The 23,020-nt window shown below is 35.2% G+C and overlaps 1 protein-coding gene across 4 annotated transcripts in view; it reads right to left on the reverse strand.

The window, feature by feature from the left end:
• Nucleotides 1–23,020, reverse strand: part of RBM27 (RNA binding motif protein 27) — a 69,227-nt gene that overhangs the window by 11,722 nt on the left and 34,485 nt on the right. For 2 of the 4 annotated variants that reach the window (XM_023617492.2, XM_023617493.2), the window contains exons 9-19: nt 21,412–21,576; nt 19,359–19,508; nt 15,729–15,873; nt 15,153–15,306; nt 12,225–12,521; nt 10,258–10,398; nt 6,215–6,334; nt 5,224–5,298; nt 4,920–5,084; nt 3,248–3,352; nt 2,928–3,119 (exon numbers count right to left, since the gene is read on the reverse strand). In XM_023617492.2, coding sequence (XP_023473260.1) covers nt 2,928–3,119; nt 3,248–3,352; nt 4,920–5,084; nt 5,224–5,298; nt 6,215–6,334; nt 10,258–10,398; nt 12,225–12,521; nt 15,153–15,306; nt 15,729–15,873; nt 19,359–19,508; nt 21,412–21,576 — 1,709 coding nt within the window. The remainder of the gene's footprint in view (nt 1–2,927; nt 3,120–3,247; nt 3,353–4,919; nt 5,085–5,223; nt 5,299–6,214; nt 6,335–10,257; nt 10,399–12,224; nt 12,522–15,152; nt 15,307–15,728; nt 15,874–19,358; nt 19,509–21,411; nt 21,577–23,020) is intronic. The other 2 variants (XM_023617495.2, XM_023617494.2) reach the window with 1 other exon arrangement.

Below are 23,020 nucleotides of genomic sequence, written 5' to 3' on the forward strand. Positions count from 1 at the left end.
TCTGTGTCCTTAAGCAAGGCCCCATAACTTCAAATTTTCAGCTTCTGACCTAGACTGTCATATTAAAATACTTAGAGAGAATTCTTCATGAAGGTTTTAATATCCTCAAATCTTGTCAAATGAAGATACATAAACAAAAATTCTTTTTGCAAAAAGTTCTTTCTGGACTCACTGATTTTATCTTTAAGATATATAAAATTCTATTTATATATTATATAATACTATTTCATATTTTTAACATAAATATTTACCATGTAAAGTAATACAATAACATATATCAGGGATCTGCAAACTACAGCCCTCAGGCCAAATGTGTCCCAGCACCTTGTTTTTGATGGCTTGTGAGCTAAGAATGCTTTTTACATTTTTAAAAGGTTAGCAAAAGGTTTTAAAAGGTTATTAAAAAGAAAAAAAGAAAAAAGAAGGAAAGTGGGGCAGGTGAAGGGAGAGGAAGAGGAGGAGGAGGAGGAGAAGAAAAAAATGTGAGAGAGACTGTATACAGCCCACAAAAGCCTAAAATATTTACTATCTGGTCCACTACAGAAAAAACAAAGTTGACCTCTGATATATATATTAAAATACGTATATATTATTATATATGCTTTATGTTGTTATATATAACTGCCATTGTATATTGAACATTCTTTATATTTTATATTTGTATGTAATTTAATTTATACATATTTTTTATGTAAGTACCTGGGGGGAAAAAGCCCAAGAATAACACATACTTCTCAAATTTGGTTTTAAAATATACAGTATAAAAATGTTGACACTTAATCCTGAAAGTGAATGTGAGGCTAAAAAGTCCAATTTAAAAAATATTATATGTTCATTTGGAAAGCATGGAAAACAAGGATGAGCCTAGAAGAAAAAAACAAAAAACTAATTTAAATTCTGCTACCTAGAACTAACAATTTGATTCACTTTCATTCCAAGTTTATGTATAATCTTGTATCCCACAGCTTTTTTTAACCTATAAGTCAATCTTGAGAATTTTCTCATGTCATTATTCTTTAAAAACATGTTTTTAATAGCAGCAAAGTACTGCCGAGCATTTAGATGGTTCTCATTTTCACTATTACAAAGAGTGCTACACTGAGCATACTTACCGCTATCGTCTACATACAACCATAAAGGATTACTAGACACAGAATAAACTGAAGGACTCCGGAATTAGGTCCTCACACTTCAGAACAGCTTCACTAAAATCCAGCCATCATCTTTTTACACAGATATGGTTCACCCATGATGCTTTCGCAATCATTAAGCACAGTAAAAGAATGGTGAAAATATACATTTTACCTTAGCCTTTGTGGGATTATAAAAGACCTTGAAGAAGAGTGACCCTTTAAGTTTGCTAAATCTATTTACAATAATGTCTAGGCATATGTATTTTTGTATTTCTTTCAAAGAAAGCATACTGAACTGCCCAAGTATCTTTTACTAGGGTACCTGCGTTCCTAGTACTCAAGACCATCTGACAGCACCCATCAAAGCCAACGGCAGTGTCTCGTTCTTGAAGTGATCTCATCTGCCTTGGCTTTGTTTGCTCCTTCCCCAAATGCCTACACATGCCTCTTTCCACAGACCAAACGTCATATTTCAGACTTATCAAACGTTACATAAAAATTGGTTATTATTAGATGCTCTAGAATGAGTCTACTTACGAGAAGGAGAGAGCTGCATTTGAGCATGACTTCTGGGTTAAAACATCTACATAGAGTCTCCAGTTACCCTCAGGACAGAGCATGTGGCTTCCTACCTAAAAGATTACCTACTTTTTGCAACTGGAACTTTGGGTAGAATTAAATTTATAAAAATTCTGCTTTACATAATCCACTATCACCTCACCACAGCTGGCAATGGGTCTAAATGCCCACCTTACTTGGCAAGGAGACTTCACCCAGCCTCCACAAGATACCCTGCACATGTACAGTGCTATCTTCTTTACTCCCCAAAGAAGTCACTTAGCGCTAGTCTCCCACTTCACAGAAAAAGAAAATTAAGAGTCAGATTAGTGAAAGAACTGCCTCAAGAGTGAACAGGCAGGCCAGATGGCTCTCAAATCTGGATACTTTATAACAACCTACCATTCTCCAAGGAGCTGGGTGAAATAGGATCAATGGGCAACCTACTAATAAGAAACTTGGAGTAAAGTCTTGCTCTGTAAGATTTCCCTCACCATCTTTAACACTTATTAGGGCTGAAAATATTTTCTCTCAAAAACGTTGTTTGAGGAATAGGAATCCTGAATGTTAACAGCCAACTGTGTGTTTTTATCTTGGTCCTGTCACTTACTAACTGTATGACCTTGGCTGACTTACTTTTAAGCTTTAGTTTCCCCATCTGTACACATGGGATTTCACATGCACTTTACACAGATATTTAAGATTAAATGAGATCATGCATGAAAATGCTCTAGCATAAATAACAATAAATATTTACTGAACAAATTAATCAGTGGTTGGAAAGAGGATGTATTGTGTTTATGCATAAAATAATAAAGACATTTCCCTGTAGTACATCTCTATTTGCATGTTTGTCTAAACATGAGTGGTTGCCACTGTATACAGAATATAACTAAATATATCCTTTATCCTAATAAGTTCTTCTTTGAATTTTGACTCTATCTCAGATTATTTTCACTTATTGATTATAAACACCTGGTAAACCATGTAATAACCAAAACCAAAAATCAAACAGCTTTGGAACAACCTGTCACTACAAATCCATTTATGTGGAGTACTATGGAATTACAGAGCCTGAGTTGCTTCTTGATCTTCAAATGTATCAGTAAGAATTTGCTAATGTTTTTACAACTTAATTTTCTAATCTATAAAACATTTGACATTAATACAGAATGCAGCTAAAAAATGCTGAATACAGTGTTTTTAGAGTTAGTATTTGCAACTTTAGAAACTTACTGAGAAATGCTGAAGTAATTCATCTTTTTCCTCCTCAATGAATCCCCCAACTGTTAGTGCTTTGGGGCGGTGGTCCACCACCATGTGATTTAGTGAGCCCCTTCCCCTTCCTCCACGGCCTCGGCCTCTTCCTCGACCTTGAGAGGACATGGTCTTTCCTCGACCCACAGGTAAAATACCTAATCGTGCAGCCTGAATAGCAACAACAAAAGGTAGAATATAATACACATTGTTAGACTAAATCTTGGAAAGTAGAGGAAGAGAAAACTATTTTTTGAGATGTTAAATGTAGTGGGCCAGTAACTCTTCTTAAATCTCACCTCAACCTGTAACTGATTGAGTTTTTTCCGTAACTCTGTTGTGTCTTCTCCTGAGGATAGCCTCTTGTGAAGGTCCAGTTCAGTATCTAATAGTTCTTTCTGGGCCTTTGGAAAAATTAAGAGTTAAAGTGTATTTTTTAGATAACTTCCAAGATCTTATTTAGAATATTATACTTACAGAATGAGACACATCTCTTTTAAGAAAATGAGAGTGAGAGAGATGCAATAAACATGGCTGTTTCAGGGAAAGTAACCTCACAGACAGAATGCTGAAAACATGTAGAGAGTATAATGATTTCAATAAAAATAACAGGCAGTAATATTGCTTAAGATGGCCTTGGAAATCAGACCTTGGAAAGAGTCATCAGAGATGAGGGGGCTAAGAATAATTTTCACAGAATAAGGCACCATAAATGAAACACAATGGGGCAAAAAAAATTCTATAGTAAAAATTCATTAATAGCACAAACATAACAGTTACATAATTGCTTTCAGGTGTGAACTCTATAATTATTGCTACTTTTTTTTTCTGGTAAGACATAAATTAACAGTTTTAGGTGGTGTGACTGTGAGATTTCTTTTTTCTCCCATATTCTCTTTAGTTTTTTAAAATTTGTACATGATCTTTCTATAATTGCGATAAATTTAAATAAAAATAACATTTTTATTGTATTTTTAAAAAGGAATCTTAATGAAACACTTTACATTCCTATAATAAAAGAGAACCACAATTTCAAATGTAATATAATATTGTACATAAAAATTTTCATTCTATATATCTGACAATTTATTCCCAGTTCTCAAAGGGCTGGAAATTAATCTAAAATCCCACTACAGAGCTATGGTATAATGGAACCACTGTGTAAATCAAGTATTCTCCTAGGGTAAGGAAACAATTAGAAATTACCAAAATTAGACCTAAATGGATCTACAACTTCTGATTATTATTTTCAATAGAATGCCACATTTTAACCTATATTAAAGCCAATGATTTTTTTGTTTTTTTGTTTTGTTTTGTTTTTGCCGAGGAAGATTCATTCACCCTGAGCTAACTATCTGTTGCCAATCATCCTCTACTTTGTATGTGGGTCACTGCCACAGCATGGCTGCCAATGAGTAGTGTAGGTCTGTGCCCAGGAACCAAACCCAGGGTGCCAAAGTGGAGCATGCCAAACTTAACCACTAGGCCAGAGGGCCAGCCCCAATGACACTTTTTAATTTTATCACAACATTATTATAGAATTAGAAAAAAACCTGCTGAATTAGGAAATGTCTCTTTTCTTGCTACCACTCTAGCAGTTTCATCTTCAGCACAGAGAACCAAAAAATTTGATTAAAAAACACATCTTTGTGGCCAGCCCAGTGGTGTAGTTGTTGTGGGTGTGCTCAGATACAGCAGCCCAGGAGGAAGAGGAATACTGGCAATGGATGTTAGCTCAGGGCCAATCTTCCTTACCAAAAAAACAAACAAAACCCACATCTTTGTTCAAAGTATTATCATCTCGTTCAAAGAGAGTACATAGCATTCATAGAAACATTAAAAAAAAAACGGTTCCTAGAATTGTCTCCCCATTAGACTATTAGCTACCTAAAGGTTCCACTCTACTTTCAAAGTGCCAAACACATAACAGATGTTCAATAATCCTGTTGAATAAAAAATGCAAACAGATACCTCTGTTTTTGTCTTTACTTTAGATGGCGTGGAGACTGCAGAAGATGTTTTTAATTCATCCTTCAATTGTGAGATCTTTTCTCCAAGCTCTTTCAAAGTCTTCATTATATTTGCTCTCTCTTCTGGTTTCATGTTTTTGTTTTTTTCTAGCTTGGATATTAGCATCTATAAAATAAAAAGAAAATAGTAAAACTATGCTTAGTAAATTTTACTATAAATATTTAAAACTTTACTATTAAGATATCTTTATAAAATCTATTCTATACATCAATTCCAGAAGGCAAATAATGAGCTCTTATCTTACCTTTTGGCATTCTATTTGTTTTTCTAACACTTCCTGCCTCTTTTTCCTCATATCTTGTTGTAGTTTCATTGCTTCCTATATGAACAGGTAAAGAAAAAATTAGTAATGGATAACAAAATTTGCCAATGATACATAAGGCTACTATATTCTCAACTCATTTCTTCTGGGTCATCCCTACATAAGATAGATTTTCCTCCTAATCAAAAAATAGCTGAAGCCAGAGATGAAACCTTTAAATATATTTTCCCCAACACTTACAAAAGAGTTTACATTTATAACTGTATTTTAAGAAATATTTAAAATACTCAACACTAATTAGCTGTATCTATGAGGTTTTATTCACTTCAATGTAGTTATGAAGAAAAGAGCTGTTTTCACTTGCCAGTGTAATAAGCCAAATCCTTATTTTAAAGTTTAAGGTTTAAAAATGTGAGATGTAGCTATAGGTTACAAATAATAGCAAAATCTATGGATTTTACCAAGAAAATGTTGCCTCCCACCACTTTGTTAATTAAATCTCAAATTATACTGAGATAATACATATATCTATTTTATTTGAAAACCTTTACATGAGTTCAAATCTAAGATGACAATGAAATTCAGAATTGAGTGATATGAATCACTTTATAAACATTTTATTTTATGTGGAACATTATCTAACTTACAAAGCTATGAAGGAATTAAAAGAGAAAGATAATGAAATACAAGTGTCTGCTTCTCTATCGGAGGGAAAAATAATGACAGCTTAAATGCGTTTACTTTTATATGCAAAAATCTCTTTCCTTGTGCTTGATGTAGCCACTGAAAGGCAACTGCAAAACATTTTTTCCTGTCTCATCTTTTTTTCAAGTGTACACTGCATCAAGCAGCAGCTAGATAAACATTATAATGTAGTTCCATAATAAGATGAACTGTTCAAAGGTATTAACATAGTCACTTAAGAATTCAGTGGATCCTTTCTCTTTCAGGAGAGAAGAATCAAGGCTGCTACCTGCTTCTTTTTAAGAACTTCTTGGACATCGTGAGATTTGGACCCTGAACAAAGTTTTGAAGGTGTCTTCAAGTTTGAGGAGCTGTAAATCATTTTTGGATGGCCCGGAGTTGAAAACATCTATGAAACACAAATTTGATTAAATTAAATCTTAGAAATGCTTTAAAATCATTTTTTAGAAAGACTTCATGTTTCTTTTTTTAAGAGTTAATTATCTTACATTTAAAAACTAGTTCCTCAAACGAGTCACTCAAATACAAAAACAAAATTAATATTTAGCAATAACGTTGTGTTTCTGAATGCAATCAAATATTTCTCTTCTCTTTATATTTTTTTAATTGTGAGAAAAAGAACCACAGCCCTTGACATCTAGGAGCTGGCCTGCCACCCACAGCGAGGCCTTAATGTCCCCCTGTTACAATCTCACAAAATATCAACCTCAGACAAGGCCACACTTGTGACCATGATGGATCAAGACAAACACAAGATCATTTTATAATCATGACTGAACACAAAGAAACATGAATACTATCCAAACTGTAAAAATGACTACAAATTTCCCTGCCCTAGCTAATACTGTCTGCAGGTTCTTTACAAACTACAGCTTTAGCCTCATTCTAGTCTTCCTTCCTAGGTAAGACTTAAGATATCCAATCACAGAATCACCCGTTTCCTCAAACCCTCCCTAAAATCACCTAACACAGCCCAATCCTAAAGTAAGTCCTTCCTAACACCCTCTAACTGAGATGCCCCATGGTTTCATTATGTATACTCCAGCACTGAATAATTAACTCCATTTGTTCAACTACAGGTGTGTTCCTGGTGGTCTTTGGCTGAAGGGTCCTGTCAGAAGTTATTTTCCATAAATGAAGTGCCAAATAAGAACTCATGTTTCTAATAACTGCTAAGCCTTCTAAGAATTAAGGTACTTTGTAATCATAATCTTCATACTGTATTTAATTAAATGCTATATGAGTTTACAATCAAACATGAGACAAGTAGTTAGCTCACAGTGGTGAGCTATCTTTACTGTGCTGGTTTTGGTATTCAGATTCCTTTCCTCGTTGGAACAGATGACTCTCCAGTTATTCTTCCCCTCTTTTAAGCCACAGCAGAGCTACGTGGTATACTACAATCTCTATGGTTCAAGTCTTTCCTAATACATTTCACTCTTTTATCTTTTAATTAACTTTGAATACATGATGTAAGGGACACAGGATATAATATTAAGAAATTCATGGAAAATTCAATCATGAAAATAATAAATCTAAATACACAACTTCTATCAATCATACAATACTTAACTGTCCTCAAAATTAAGATACTTTAAGTATAAAGGAAAATCTCTCAAGTATTGTAGGAACCCTGTATAGCTGATGTTCAAGTTGTTATTACTTACTAAAATAAAAATGGCAACACTTGTAATTTACTGAGCACTTATTATTGCTAAGCATTCCCCTTTTATGCTTTAACAACTTGAAATTTTTTAATCCCCACAGCAACTCAGCTTACTGAAAAGGAAGACAATGCTCACAAGTTATCTAACAGCTCGTAAGAAGCAGGTCAAGTCAGTCAGGGCTACCTGACTTCAAAGTCTGTGATTGTTTTGTTGTTCTTTCTTTTTATAATGGAATTTTTTGAAACAGACAAAAGCACAGAGCTATATAAAAAACTTCATGTATCCATCACCAAGTAGCAACAATTTTCAATACATAATCTTGTTTTATTTAAATCCCCAACTACATCTTCACACCAAACACCGTATTATTTTACCTGTATATATCTCAGTTGTGTCTCTAAAAGAGAAAAGAATCTCCTTTCTTTTTTAAACATAAAAATACCATCATCACACTCAAAAGATAACAATAATTCTTAAATATCATTCAATATTCACATCTCTGGACTGTTTTATCATTTTCTAAACATTTTTTTCGCATTTCAATTAAGATCTATTAAGATCCATAGAGTGGAATCAATTACGTCTCTTTAAAGTCTCCTTTAATTTCATTTCCCGCTCCATCTGTTTCTTTTCCTGGCAAATTATTTGTTGAAGAAACCAGGTCAATCATCCTCTAGTATTTACCACAGGATTCTATGGTGTCCTTTAACATGTTTCCGTTCTCTGAATTTCCTTTAAATTGCTAAGGCGATCTAGAGCCCTTATGACATTTTTTCATTCTTGGACAGGATTCTAGTAATCTTTGACAACTTTCTTGCTCTATGGTTTGACAAAATATTTTCGGCTCATCTGGAACAGTCAGCCCCAGATCTGGGGACAGTCATTTCTGCAAGGATTTCTGCTTCCTTTGGGTGCTGGGGAGCTTATTACCACCGGCTGGTCATTGTTTCTAGACTTTTTTCAGTGAATAGAATTAGGAAATGTTTTTGAGTTTCTTTGTCGCTTATTTGCTTTTTAGATAAAATACTATCTGAATTTATACTTTCAATTCAAATGCAGGACTACAGTGTTTTTATTGAGTCTCATCTATCTTCTATCTTTCTTTTCAACCACACTAAAAATCCCAGTTGTCAATGACACCAGTAATAAAATATCTCATTTGATTTATCCTACAATGCTCAGAAATCAGTGTCAGAACACCAACATAGCCAACAATATCATTGCTGAAAAGAATTTTTTTAAATTGCTTTTTGTCCTCAGGATGTATCTCATTAGGAATACACAGTCAAATAAGTGTGTTTTAAAGCACTCTCTATACAGACATGCTAGTTCATTTGTTTGATTTTTAATTTTTAGGCATTACTTTTATCTCATTTTATAATTACATGCAATATTTACATGGTTCCAAGATAAGACACAGTCAAAGTTGTCTACTTTCTTCCACCCTTGCCATAACCACCAAGATTTAAATTATAGAAATTTTTTGTTTTTTTCAGTTATAAGCAAATACTTATATGTGTTCATTACACCTACTTTCTTATATCAACAGTGGCTGACTATACATTTTTTGTTTCACTTTGCCTTTTTACTTAATATATCCTGATGATCACCCCCATGGGACATATAAAGACATTCCTCATTCCTTTGTAAAGTTTCACATACGCTAGCATGTGAATGTACTACCTTTTAAGTAACCCGTCCCCTACTGATGGACATTTGGGTTGTTTTCAGTCTTTTGCTCTTATGAAGAGTCTACAATTGCTAGTCTTGCACAAATGTCTTTTCCCAGTTTGACTAGTGTACCTTTGGCAGAGATTCTTAGAAGGAGGATTATTGGTTTAGAGTAAATGCATACATAATTTTGGCAGACACTGCCAAGTTTCCATTCATGGGCATTGTACTATTTAGCATTTCCATCAGCATCTAAATCTCAGATTCTTTTGGAAGTATCCTGGTTTATTATATAACTTAAAAAACAAACCTACTTTTCTATATGGCTATCCAGTTAACCAAACACCATTTATCAAAAAGTCCATTATTTTCCCCATTGATCTCAGATACTGTATTAGCATATAATAAATTCCTATTTGCAAGTGAGTCTATTTCTCAATCTTCTATTCTGTTCCATTGGTCTGTCTCTTCATGTGTCAGTATCAAATTGTTTTAGTTATACAGACTTCATACTATTTTTTAATGTGTAGCAGGGCTAGCCTCCCTTGTTGCTAGCTCTCTTTGAAATAATCACAATGCTGAAGAGTCATCATATAGATATATTCCCAAAAGCAAAAGAAACTACTTAAAACATATTTAAAAATTTGACTTTTGATTATGACAGAATCCCTTCACTATATTCTTAATTATAGTAAAGATGAAAAATTATAAAAGAAATGAATAAAGACATCTACCTATTCATAAATGGCTAAAATTCTCAAATTCCTACTTAGTTTTGAATAGAAAGAAAATTTAACTACAAATTTCTGGCTGAGTCATGGAAATCAGGGAAGTATACCTGTAACGCTTAGATTAGCGTTCACACTTATCTTGATTGAGGAAACAAGACACTACAAATCTAGATGATAATCTGTTAATTTCTTTGTGTCACTGAACAACTCTAAATGTATTTGAGGTTCACAGAAATACATACCTGGCAATCCTCTCCAGCACCACTCGACTGATTCAACAAGTGTGCTGCGTCACTCTGGTTACCACCTGCATGTCCAAGACGATGTTTCACAGGAACTTTGTTAAGAACATATGTACCCGATGTCTGTGGTTTGCTCATCATCTGCATATACAAAATAAACACATATGTGGTAAAAGTTCTACAAATGCCCAGGAATGATACAAACTTTGGATAGTGATTACCATAAGGACGAAGATAAGGAAATGGGAAGGGAGGGTGCTTCAATTATCTGTAAGGTTTTATTTTTTAAGTGAAGTGGTGGATATACAAATGACTGTTAAGTTGTTATCCACACTTTTTTGGATGCCTGAAATATGTCAGAACAAAATGCATGCATATATGTGTACACAGATGGTCCCCAACTTACAACAGTTCGACTTATGACTTTTCAGCTTTACAACAGTAGAAAAGTGATATGCATTCAGTAAAAACTGTACTTCGAATGTTGAATTTTGATCTTTTCGCAGGCTAGCAATATGCAATACAACACTACTGTGATGCTGGGCAGCAGCGGCAAGCCGCAGTTCCCAGTCAGCCACATAATCATGAAGGTAAACAACTGATACACTTACAACTATTTTCTGTTTTTCGCTTTCAGTACAGTGTTCAACAGACTGCATGAGATATTCAACACTTTATTGTAAAACAGTCTTTGTGTTAGATGACTTTGCCCAATTATAGGCTAACGAAAGTGTTCCGAGCTCATTTAAGGAAGGCTAGGCTAAGCTACAATGTTGAGTAGGTTAGGTGCATTAAACGCATTTTCGACTTAGGATATTGTGAACTTACAATGGGTTTATCAGTGTGTAACCCACTGTAAGTTGAGGAAGATCTGCATACTCGTACAAATCAAAATTTCTAATATTTTTTTATGTTCCCTTCAATATGTAATGCTTTGAAAGACTTAAAGATTTTAATTGACAGTAGCTTAATATGAATAACAGTTGATATCTTGGGCTGCATTAACTGAATAGGATCTAATGGATCACAGACGTGCTGGTATCACCCTTTCACACACCAATCAGTCAACATCTAGGCAAAGCTTTCACCTTTGGGCCCTAACATGAAGTGGAACATAGACAAAAGAAACGTAGGTTTAAGTGTAAATAAGCAGGATGATGAATGAAGTTAAGGCTATGTATTGTAAGGAATATATACATATATTTCTTAATGCGAATGCATTTAGTCCAACCAAGAGAACACCTTGGAGGAGATCATCATTCTCATCAGTATCTGAATGGCTCTAAGACATGGTGGTTTGTTCTCTCCTTCCTTCATCTATTCATTCAAATATGTTTTCAGCAGTATATGCCAGGCCTTGTTTAGGCACTAGGGATAGAATGAACACAACAGACAAAATCCTATCCTCCTGAAGCTTCCATTTCAGTTCTAAAAGGAACAGAATTTTTCTACATGGGAAAAAGGAGGACAAAAGGATGGGGACAAGGGTCACTAATTCTAGCACAAAACAAAGTAGTTCTAGATTCAGACCTGTTGAGTGGTAGACAGTTGTTATACTTTAGTGCTGACAAGAATCACTCAGGGTATGTCTTAAACATGTAGATTTATAAGCCCTCTATACCAGACACCAACTCTGTAGGTTTGGGAAGATAGGACCCAGGAATTTGTACCCAGATAAGTGATTCTAATGTAGAACAGTGCTTCTCAAACTTGAGGGTACATAATAATCACCTGGAGAGCTTATTAAAACACAGATTCCTGGGCCCCACCCACAGCAATTCTGATTCAGTAAGTTTGGGTGAGGCCCAAGAAACTGCATGTCTAAAAAGCACCCAGGAGATCAGATCCACCGGTTTGCAGACCAAACTGAGTGGTTCTGATGTAGAAGACCTAAGGACCCAAACTGAGAAACTGATCTAGATGGAGGAACTAGAGGACCTCTAATTCCCTGTGAACCAGCAGATTACCTTCTGGATACCTCCATGTACCGTTGAAGGAGGAGACTGGGCCACCAGCACCTGCTGCTGATGAAGGTGCTGTGGCAGGTGATGGTGCTGCTGTGACAGATGACTAAGTGTTTGCTGTTGCTGCAGGAGCAGCTGTGTTGGGGACTGCAGTGCTGGTTGCTCATTATTTTCCCTATGCCACAGGACTCGAATGAATCGGTTGTTTAGAACTGCTTCAGTGCTGGAAATGGCTTTCCTGGCCTCCTCATTAGTAAGATATTGGATGAGGGCAGCTTCTGGATCTCCCTTAAAAGCAACCTGTAAGAAAAAATAAACGCAACAACAAAAATAACCCACAGAAATTAACAAATAGTTAAATGCAAATAAATTGATAAAGAATTCAGAAATAGAAAACAGCATGCTTAAATCCATTGTGAATCCTTTGTAAATAAAGTTCTCCATCCCCTAAAAAATGATATACATATTTCAAAATTACATACGGAAGAATTTTATATTATTTAATAAATAATCCTAGTAATGTTACCCAACCAAGGAAAAGTTATGTTATATCCCTCCCATGATGTCTCACATTCAAATAAACTCCAGATAGAAAAATATTTTACAATAACAAACAAAAAACTCCATAGAAATCCAGAAGAAAAAAGGTGAATGTCTGTATAATCTGAGGGTTTGGAAAGCCTTTTTATGTATACCTATAAAGGTAGGATCTATAAAGACAAACAGCAGTAGATGTGACCACATAAAACTTTAAAACCTGTCAGTTCAAACATACCATAAACAAAACAAATGACAAATGGAAAAAGTAATTTTAATACATATGACAAGGAAAGGCTTAGAAAGGAATTATTATAAATGTCTTCATAAAAAATGGGCAAAGACAATGAATAGGTAAATCCAAAAGAGCTGCAAATGGTCTCTATAAATTAGAGTCTACCTAGTAATTTAAAAAAAGCAAATTAAAACAAGGATAATTTTTCACTTATCAAACTGGTGAAAAAATTTTTTAATGAATCTGGATTGCAGTGTTGATGAGGTTTCATACACTGCATTTGGGAGTATCAACTGGCATAATCCTATTGGAAAACAATTTGGCAGTTCAAATAAAAAGTTCTGAAATTCCCTTTAATTCAGTAATGCATCATTAAAAAAAAAATGAAAGGTTTATCCACAAGGAGGCTCACCACAGCATTGTTTTTATATAAAATAACAGAAACAACATAAATTCTCCACAGCAGAGAACAGTAAACAAGTGATGGTCTATTGCTATGGACTGAATTATGTCCCCCCAAATTCATATGTTGAAGCCCTAAGCCCTAATGTGACTGTATTGGGAGAGAGGGTTTTTAGGAGGTAATTAGGTTAAATGAAGTCATAAGGGTGAGACCCTGCTCAGACTGGACTGGTAGCCTTATAAGAAGTGGAAGAGATCTCGCTCTCCCTCTCCCTCTCTTTCCACCATGTGAGGAAACAGCAAGAGATGGCCGTCTGCAAGCCAGAAAGAGAGTCATCACAAGGACCAAATTGGCCAGCATCTGATCCTGGACTTCCCAAAAAATAAATTTTTGTTGTTTAATCGACCCAGTCTATGGTATTTGTTACGGCAACCTGAGCAGACTAATATACCCATCTACATTAAGCCATCTAATTTTTCTAAATGCCATAAAGAATAATGACCTAGGAAAAACTTAAGAGAAAAAAGGTAGTTAGAGATATTTAGTTAAGACCACATCTTTTGTAGTTTTTTAAGTGTGTGAAGTATTTTTTTTTTTTTGAGGAAGACTAGCCCTGAGTTAACTACCACCAATCCTCCTCTTTTTGCCCAGGAAGACGGGTCCTGAGTTAACATCCGTGCCCATCTTCCTCCACTTTATATGTGGGACGCCTACCACAGCATGGCTTTTGCCAAGCGGCGCCATGTCCGCACCCAGGATCTGAACTGGCGAGCCCCGGGCCACCGAGAAGCGGAATGTGCGAACTTAACCGCTACGCCACTGGGCCGGCCCGTGTGTGAGGTACTTTTAAAAAGAGACTATGTGTTTGTATATTCTTCCGCTTAAATAAATACAGTACGTCTTTTCATCAAAAGATCAATAATTATTATTGCTAAGCGGTGAGACTTGGGTAATTTGCTTTTTCACTTTTGTTTAATGTATTTCCAATTACCTGTAAAATTAAACATGTACCAATTGTACTAAACATAACTAACGCATGTACTAAGGGAAAAAAACTGCTTAAAAATCTCTGAAAAAGAAAAGAATCCTTTAGGTCAAATCTTTGAAATACCAAGTCCTCCAATACTACCTTCTTAACTATGTGAATTATACTTTGGTTTGATGGCTACATTCAGTATCAGGGGTAACTGACTGAAATTCCAACTTAAACAGGTCTTCAAGTACCCTCAGTTACAGCATAACACCCAAGTGCAAATTCATAAATTCAAATATCTAACAAGTAGACAGCAAGAAAGGAAAGCTACAATTTATTTGATTGTTAGCTAACATGTTACACTACCTAAAATTCTCAAGATTAGAATCATCCTTAGTCAATTACTATTTCACCACAACATAAAAGTTAGTCAGTAGACAAAGTCACAATCTTAGAAACTACCAAAAATCTCATCTACTTAGTTAGAATACTAATGCAGGTAAAAAAGTCTTGTCCAGTGACAGAGCTATGAACAAAAATACAGCAACTAGCCTAGTGTCCTTCAGAAAGAGGTTGCAGAAAAGAACCAAATGAATTCAGAAGAACAAATTCAGCCTAACAATTCCATCATGAAGTCACGTATACAGAATACAGTGGAATTTAAAACACTTAGCAGAGATGATCCGACTAATCACTGGCTTGTTTGAGCAAGGTGAGCTGATAGGAATATTTTCAAAGACGTATAAAATACATGGATTCTGTCACCAACAGAGCCACATTTACCTGGATGTTAACAATAGTTCCAAATTTGCTGAAGTGTTCATTGAGCTTGGTGATGTTGTTCAATTCCTGAGGGATTTTCTTGACTTCTAATTTGGTGTTTGTATACTGATTCTTTCTCAAGAATCCTGGTTTACTCTGATTGTTATTCCCTTGCCTGAAAGGAATAATAACAGATCTTGGTTAATTCTTCCACCTTATGTCTAGCCAAGAGATACGTCAGCAAAGAATCTAAGTTTATATTCATTAGATTGTCTTTTGTAAGCACCTTACATTCTTGAGAAATGATTAAGTAATTTTCACATCATCCTTATTACATGGGAACAGAACAGGTAGAGAGAAAGAAAGATGACTGAACGGCAAAAGATCACAAAAAGAAGAGGCCCAAGTGAGATCAAAAATCATATGCTAGAAAGATTCATCACATAGAAAGTTAACGATGCCTCTGGAAATCCTAACTTTGAGACATATCATTTGAAATCATTGATTAATGACAACTCTTAATTTTATAAATTTACTAATGCCAACAAAAATAACAAAAACACCAGTAAGATGTTACTAATTAGCAAATTATCTTACTTTCCCAGCCAAGGTTTCTTTGTGAGTGGCCCTTCCAAACCACTCATAGCTCTTTTTCGGCTATCTGGTTCAAGAACTACTCTGGTTATGTTGCTATTAATTGAAACAGGAACTGGTGGTTCAGTCTGGATGACAATGTTAGCAGCTGTTGGAAACAAAAATTAATGTTACTGACAATGCATTGTATTTGGGAAATTTCAAATGATTAAAATATTTAGTCTAAAAGCTAAAAGAGCACTGTGAATAGCTCCCAACTACTACCATTTCCTTATCAGAAATGTCTAACAACAAGAAAAAATTAACTGCCTCCTTTTTCTCCTTTTTTTAAACTATAATATCCAAGTTTAAAAAAGTCATAAGCAGCCCCATTATAATAACTGATTCAGGCAAGGGTCATCAATGGAAGCAAAAAAAAATAAAGATAAAAAACACACTGAAAGGTTGTCAGAGAACAAGATATTTATCTGGTGCCAAAGCACAACTCCACAAATTATTTACTTTACAATGAAGAGATCTAACAATGATCCCCTTAGGCAAGTAATCAACCTTAGCACCATAAATAGAGAAAAATTATTTGTCTCCTGACGTGATTCAACAAGAAGTTCACCTGGATAGAATGTTATGGAAGCATGATTTTACGTGTGGCAATGATATCGTGCTTATATAGCACTACATCTTATTCTTAGATGTAAAAGTAAAGGATCTGAGGTGTCACTAATCTCTACAATTTACTCTCAAACGGCTCAAGAAAAACATGAGGGGAGAAGGCAGAAAGGGAGAGAAAAAAGACTGTACACACGCACAAGCAAGCATTCATGCCCAAAGGTGACAAAATGTTAATAATTGGTGAATTTAAATGAAGGTATTCAGGTGTTTACTGTACTTGTTTTGATTTTCTGTAGGTTTAAAATATTTCAAACTTAAAAGTTTGGAGGAAAATCAAAGCCAATATTATAAACTGGTACATTTCATTCACACTACTTAAAACACTATATAGTTAGAAACAGAGCTTACAAGGCGTTATCTATGGGTGGGAAGAGGTGTGCTAAACAAAAAAAAGCAAGCAACACAAAACTATGCCTGGCGATACTCTGAGTAGTCTCCCTAACTTTAGCAACTCCACCGAAAGTAAAATCAGTAGCAAAGAATAACATATGTAGGGGTGGATGCTGGGGTAGGCATGGGGATCAAGTATGTTCCATTTCATCTGTGTGACAGGGAAATTACGATGCAGGTTCATTCGTTCAACATATATTTCTTGAGAAGCTGCTACAGCTCAACAATTGTATTACACCTTGTGTAAAAAATCAGTAAATAAAGTCAGTCCAGCAGCCCTTCCTTATCTGCAAGGGATACATTCCAAGACCCCCAGTGGATGCCGGAAACCATGGAAAGTACCAAACCCTATATATACTGTTTCTTCCTATAATACATACCTAAGATAAAGTTTAATTTATAAACTAGGCACAGTAAGAGATTAACAATAACTAATAATAAAATAGAACAATTATTATAATATACTGTAGTAAAAACTATCATAGATCTTAGCAACATCAGCATTTTTTTTTCTTGCCTTATCTAGTCGAGAACTTTTACCTTTTCACTTGAAGGAAGCATTTTAGGGCTTCTCTTTGGCATATCCAAATTGCTAGCACCACTACTCTTGCACTTTAGGGCCATTATTAAGTAAAATAAGGGTTACTTGAACACAAGCACTGCAATACCACGACAGTCCAACAGTCCATCCAATAATTGAGATGGCTACTAAGTAACTAACAGGTGAGAAGTGTATACAGCATGGATAGCTAGACAAAGGAATGATTCAAGTACTGGGCAGAATGGCATGAGACTTCATCACGCTACTCAGAACACAGTGCAATTTAAAATTTATGAATTATTTATTTCTGGAATTTCTCCATTTAATATTTTTAGTCTGCGGATGATCATGCTAACAGAAACCACAGAAAGCGAAACACAGATAAAAGGGGACTACTGTATGATCCCTGCCTTTATAGGGCTTATGTTTTCAGAAGGCTAACAGAGGAGATAGCAATTGTGACGGCATAAAGCATTCTAGAATTTGAGATGCCATTATGTATTCCCTAAAATAGCTGTTATCATTACCACTTGACATTGCCTAATGCTTTTCTTTACTGTTGAAATGCTTTATAAAAAAAGGAAAGAGATATAGCTAGAGGTTGAGTGACTTGCCCAAGATGACAAAAGCCAAGTCTGTTGTACAAAAACCACATGACTTCCACACTGAGAGATTATCTATGGATCACTGTGTACGAATGTACAGACAGACGAGGCTAGAGACAAAGGGAAAACTTGAAATTCTGAGATACAAACTTCCCACTAATTTCAGGTAACTTAGTAACAATATATGTATTACAGCATAGAAGATAAGAGCATATTCTTTGAAATTAGATAAACCTTGGTTCAAATTCCAATTCTGTCATTAATAGCTATGTGACCTTGGACAAGTTCTTTAACCTCTCTAAGCCTCAGTGTCTTTATCTACAAAAAGAGAATAAAAGCAGTATCTCTTTTAAGTAGCTGTTGGTAAGGAATATGGGAGATAATAATACATATAAAAGCATTTGGTTTAGTCTGGATACAAAACTGTTAGCCTGTGGCGGTAATAGTATTATTAACGGCAGTAAAGAAAAATTAACAAAATCAGGTTAGACAAGAAGGTGAGAACAGGAAAATGCTCACCATATAATTAAATCAGAAAAATATTGTCAGAGTGGCCACAGCCAGTCATTCAAATTGAAATTAAATACTGAAAATCTAACTATAATAATAAGTAACAAATCATAATCTCATCAAACTCTTTCACCAATCCTTTCTTGAGGGGAGGAGGAAAAAACCCATATTAAAGGTAAATGTTTCCATTTAATCTTTAAAGTTTGTGACTATGCTTTGTAAAGGTCCTAACAAATGGCTGTAATCATAGTATTAAAAATGGCCAAATGATAATGTTATCTCAGTGTTTCAGGTTCTCACTGTTATTAGTGTGAAGCACAGCTCTTATGACATAAAGCAGGCCCTTAAAGGATCAGTTCTTTGAGGGTAAGAGACCATATCATTTTATCTTTCTACACTTAATATCTAGCACAGTACCCAGTACATAGCTAATACACCCTAAAGTCCTTCAAAAATAGTAATTAAATAACATTAGTATTATTTATTTTAAAATAAGTATACTCTAATTACAGCTTTAAAATAAAATTTGTTGGGGGCCAGCCCCATGGCCGACTGGTTAAGTTCACGCACTCTGCTTCAGCGGCCCAGGGTTTCACTGGTTTGGATCCTGGGCGTGGACATGGCACCACTCGTCAGGCCACATTGAGGCAGCGTCTCAACTTGCCACAACTAGAAGGACCCACAACTAAAATATACAACTATGTACTGGGGGATTTGGGGACAAAAAGCAGAAAAAATAAAACAAAATAAAGTAAAATTTGAAGATAAAATTACCCAAAAACATTTGAGACGATTATATAGCACCCTTTAAAGAGAGAGTGCCTAAGTACCTTTAGAGATCTACTTAGTGACGTAAGACATGCTATACCCAAGTTCTGTATAACACTTAGCATCAGAAAAAGTTTGACGCATTCTCACCTCTTGGATTTGCATCCATATCTCCAGATGTTAGACCAATCAGGTTTGGGCGCTGTGTCTGTGTTCTTGAAAAGAACTGTCTGTACTGAGATCTACCAGAACTGGTAATACTAGGAGCTTCTGGATTATAACCATCTGGTTCATATGTATCTGAGGGAAAACAAAACAACAAAAATACATAACAAATAAGAGAGTAAACAGTTTCTCATTACTATAAAGTAAACAATTGCAAAAGTGGAATTTTCTTCAATATATCAGCCCATATATATTTCTCTTTTGAGTTACAGTATATCAATATGTCTATTGCAAGTGAAAGAAATAAAAATGCTCCTGTCACAAAACATAGATACATAAATCCACTCTTAATTACCGATATATTTCCAGATTCATTTACATAGTCATTTTTATCCTATATATTAATCACCAATCCAAACTTCAGTGCACATTTTTAAGAGAAATTTTCACATACACAAACACCATATATAAAGGACTGGTTGAGTCCCCTATGTTATCATGTCTCACCAATTTCCAGGTACTCTTTTAATTAGGAGGGAAAAACCAATCTATTAATTTGGTTAACTGTACTTTACACTGGAGATATAAGAACTTGTTTCATACATGAAACATATTTCAAAACGTTTTATTTCAAACAGTTAAATAAGATAAATTTTATATTTATAAGGGGGCCGGCCCCGTGGCCGAGTGGTTAATTTCGCGCACACTGCTGCGGCGGCCCAGGGTTTTGCCAGTTCAGATCCTGAGCGCGGATGTGGCACTGCTCGTCAGGCCATGTAGAGGCGGCGTCCCACATGCCACAACTAGAAGGACCTGCAACTAAGATATACAACTATGTACCGGGGGGGATTTGGGGAGATAAAGCAGGGGGAAAAAAAAAAGATTGACAACAGTTGTTAGCTCAGGTGCCAATAAAAAAAAAAAATCTCTATTTATATACGGAATCATTATCTTACTACCACTTGCCTATCAATGCCACTTTTATCACATTCCCTGTTTTCTCTACAAGTAAAAATTTAATTTTTAAAATTCTAACACTAAATAACTATTTTGCGTTAAAAAAAAACTCTGTGTTGCTCTCCACATGGTTTATGTCTTCTTCATGCTACATAAAATAAAAGAAGGATTAAGATTGAGTGAAGACACTGATTTTCCCAATTGTGATTTGATGTCCTTGTGTCTTTTTTATTTCTTAATGGAAAAATTCCTGATGCTGTTCATATTAAGTTTCAGCTACAAGATAAGGTACATGTAGATGTTTATTATTGACCATTAAGTTCTATGATTCAGTGTAAGATAAGCACATCATGATTAAAAAGTTTTCTGTTACCACTTGGCACTCTTGACAGAAAATCTCCTACAGTTAAGGCTGCAGAAAGTTTTAAAGAAGTTACATAATCAAATAACCATGTTCTATAATTCCTGGGAATACATAGGACCCCAAGCAACTTAAAGAGTCCTTTAGCTAATTAGGATGAACTGAGATCTAAAGGCACAGTGAGAAATGTTAAAAATCTCATGAGACACCCACACAGCACTCCACAGGTCTTTAAAATGTATGTCAGTAGGATGGAAGAGTTTTCAAGAAATCACAACATTCTACACAGCCACTCCATACAACAGAGAGAAAAAGACATGTTCATTCATGATCAGCAAGAAACCAGACATTTTTGTTTTGTTTTAAAGAAAAGTTAACCCAGTTTTCTTCTACGTATAACTGATTACAAAACATTCAAGTCAATATTCTCTTCCTATCTATCCAATTAGAAAGTTGTTCAAGAAATGAGCTTGAGTTTTGTTACCGAGGCACTGAAAGAAAATACAGAGGACACCAGAGATGATAGACACACAGGAGGCCTAATCATCTAGCAGCCACTAGGGACAAACCAAAGAAGCAGAGGAACAGAAAATAAAACTACCCAAGAGCTTTAATGGGAATTTGTGACAGCAGATCAGGATGCCAGGTCACGTCTTAGGCTAGCCAGCTTATGGTACAAAAAGATCAGAGACTTGGATGGCCATCTGCAGCAAAGCTTACCTGGGACCAGAGGGGTGGGGCTGGAGACTGAGGTATGGTACCCAATGGAGGATCCCATGAGGTTTCGAGGTGGCACCAAACGAGCTGCCAACAGAGGAGGCGGTGTCCCCAACTGAAGTCGCTCAGATGCAGCAGCACCATGTTCACGAGAGTACATGGGCTGTCCTATAGAGGAAAGAATAGGAGGGCAACCGGGAATGAGAGTCACAAGCTTCTCTTAGGTAATGATATACTTTCTGAGACTTGAGCCAAGAACAGAGAAAGTACACCAGTGGGAACAGTAGTCAAGAAGGATGTTACTGAGATTCTAACTCAAGAAACAGAAACGCAATTGGTTAGGATGTATGAGGTATAAAGATAGGGTAAGAATTAGGTAATATGATTGCATCATCTCCATCTTTTATCATCTTAAATGGAATAACTATGTGCTAATTTTACCCCAAACTGATCAACCATATTAAATTATTAGACAAAGGAGCCCTGAGTTATATTATTCAGGTAGAGTTTTGTATCCAATGAGACATGTAGTTATGAAGGCTGTCACATCCATTAAAAAACAAAAACACAAACACTGCTCTCCAAAATCACATAATTTCAGGTTTGCACAAAATATACTCCCATATCTCGGAGCAGAAAAAAGAATAGTAATAAAGGAACTAAAAAAACAAAAACAAAAACAAGCATGCCCTCACGAGAATAAGAAATGTTCAAAAGAAAAAATTAAACAAGATCGTGAAAATTTAACCCATGAGCAAGTAGATAAATATAGAGAAAGAAAAAAAGGACAAAACCCCAGATAAACAGACCAACTGTATGTATAAATTACCTCAGATATTAAGAACAATCTTCGAAAAGAAAGTACATTCAGAGTTTATACATATTGACGCAAGAATGTCAGACACAAAGAAGCCAAATTTCACACAACAGTAGAAAAAAAGAGAAGGTATCAAGGAGCAAAATCTCCCTTTGGTTGGTCATTTAATAGTATCTTTTTTCACTGACTACCCCATATGAGACCTACTTCTAAGATTTACTCAATATTTTATATCTATAGTCAGACATTCACTATGTGACACAAAACAAAGCGAATTTAGAATTTTTTTCCCGCCTGATACAAGTTCCTTAAAATTCCAAAAGATTTTTAATACACTTTAATAGGAGAAGCCACAAAGCAACCACCTGATTTCATAGTAAATGTAGAAGGGAAATAGATGTGCTAAACTTTACCACCCTTCTCTTCCTATATATGGAACAAAGGAGGACGTGACAAATCACATGGTACAGCAGACCACTTAGCTGTTTGCTTAGCACTCATCCTTTCAAAACTTACATTAAAAGAGGATCAATCATTACATTGCAAAAATAATTTAACATGTCCTCTCAACGATCTGAAAATAGTTGTAAGAATGACCTACTGCAGAGAATTCCTTGCAGAATGAAGTAGTGTGCTAAAGAGAAAAATGGGAAGTATAATCTGAGCCCATATGACTAATCTGAATTTCTGATACAACACTCAATGTACCAAGTGTATTTAATTATTAACTGTCTCAAAGTAAATTGGAAACTAAAAGGCTGGTTTGCACAATGTCTTTTTAAAACGAATGACAAA

The sequence above is a fragment of the Equus caballus genome, chromosome 14 (genome assembly GCF_041296265.1).
Source record: "Equus caballus isolate H_3958 breed thoroughbred chromosome 14, TB-T2T, whole genome shotgun sequence".
In the NCBI taxonomy this organism is placed as follows: Eukaryota; Metazoa; Chordata; class Mammalia; order Perissodactyla; family Equidae; genus Equus; species Equus caballus.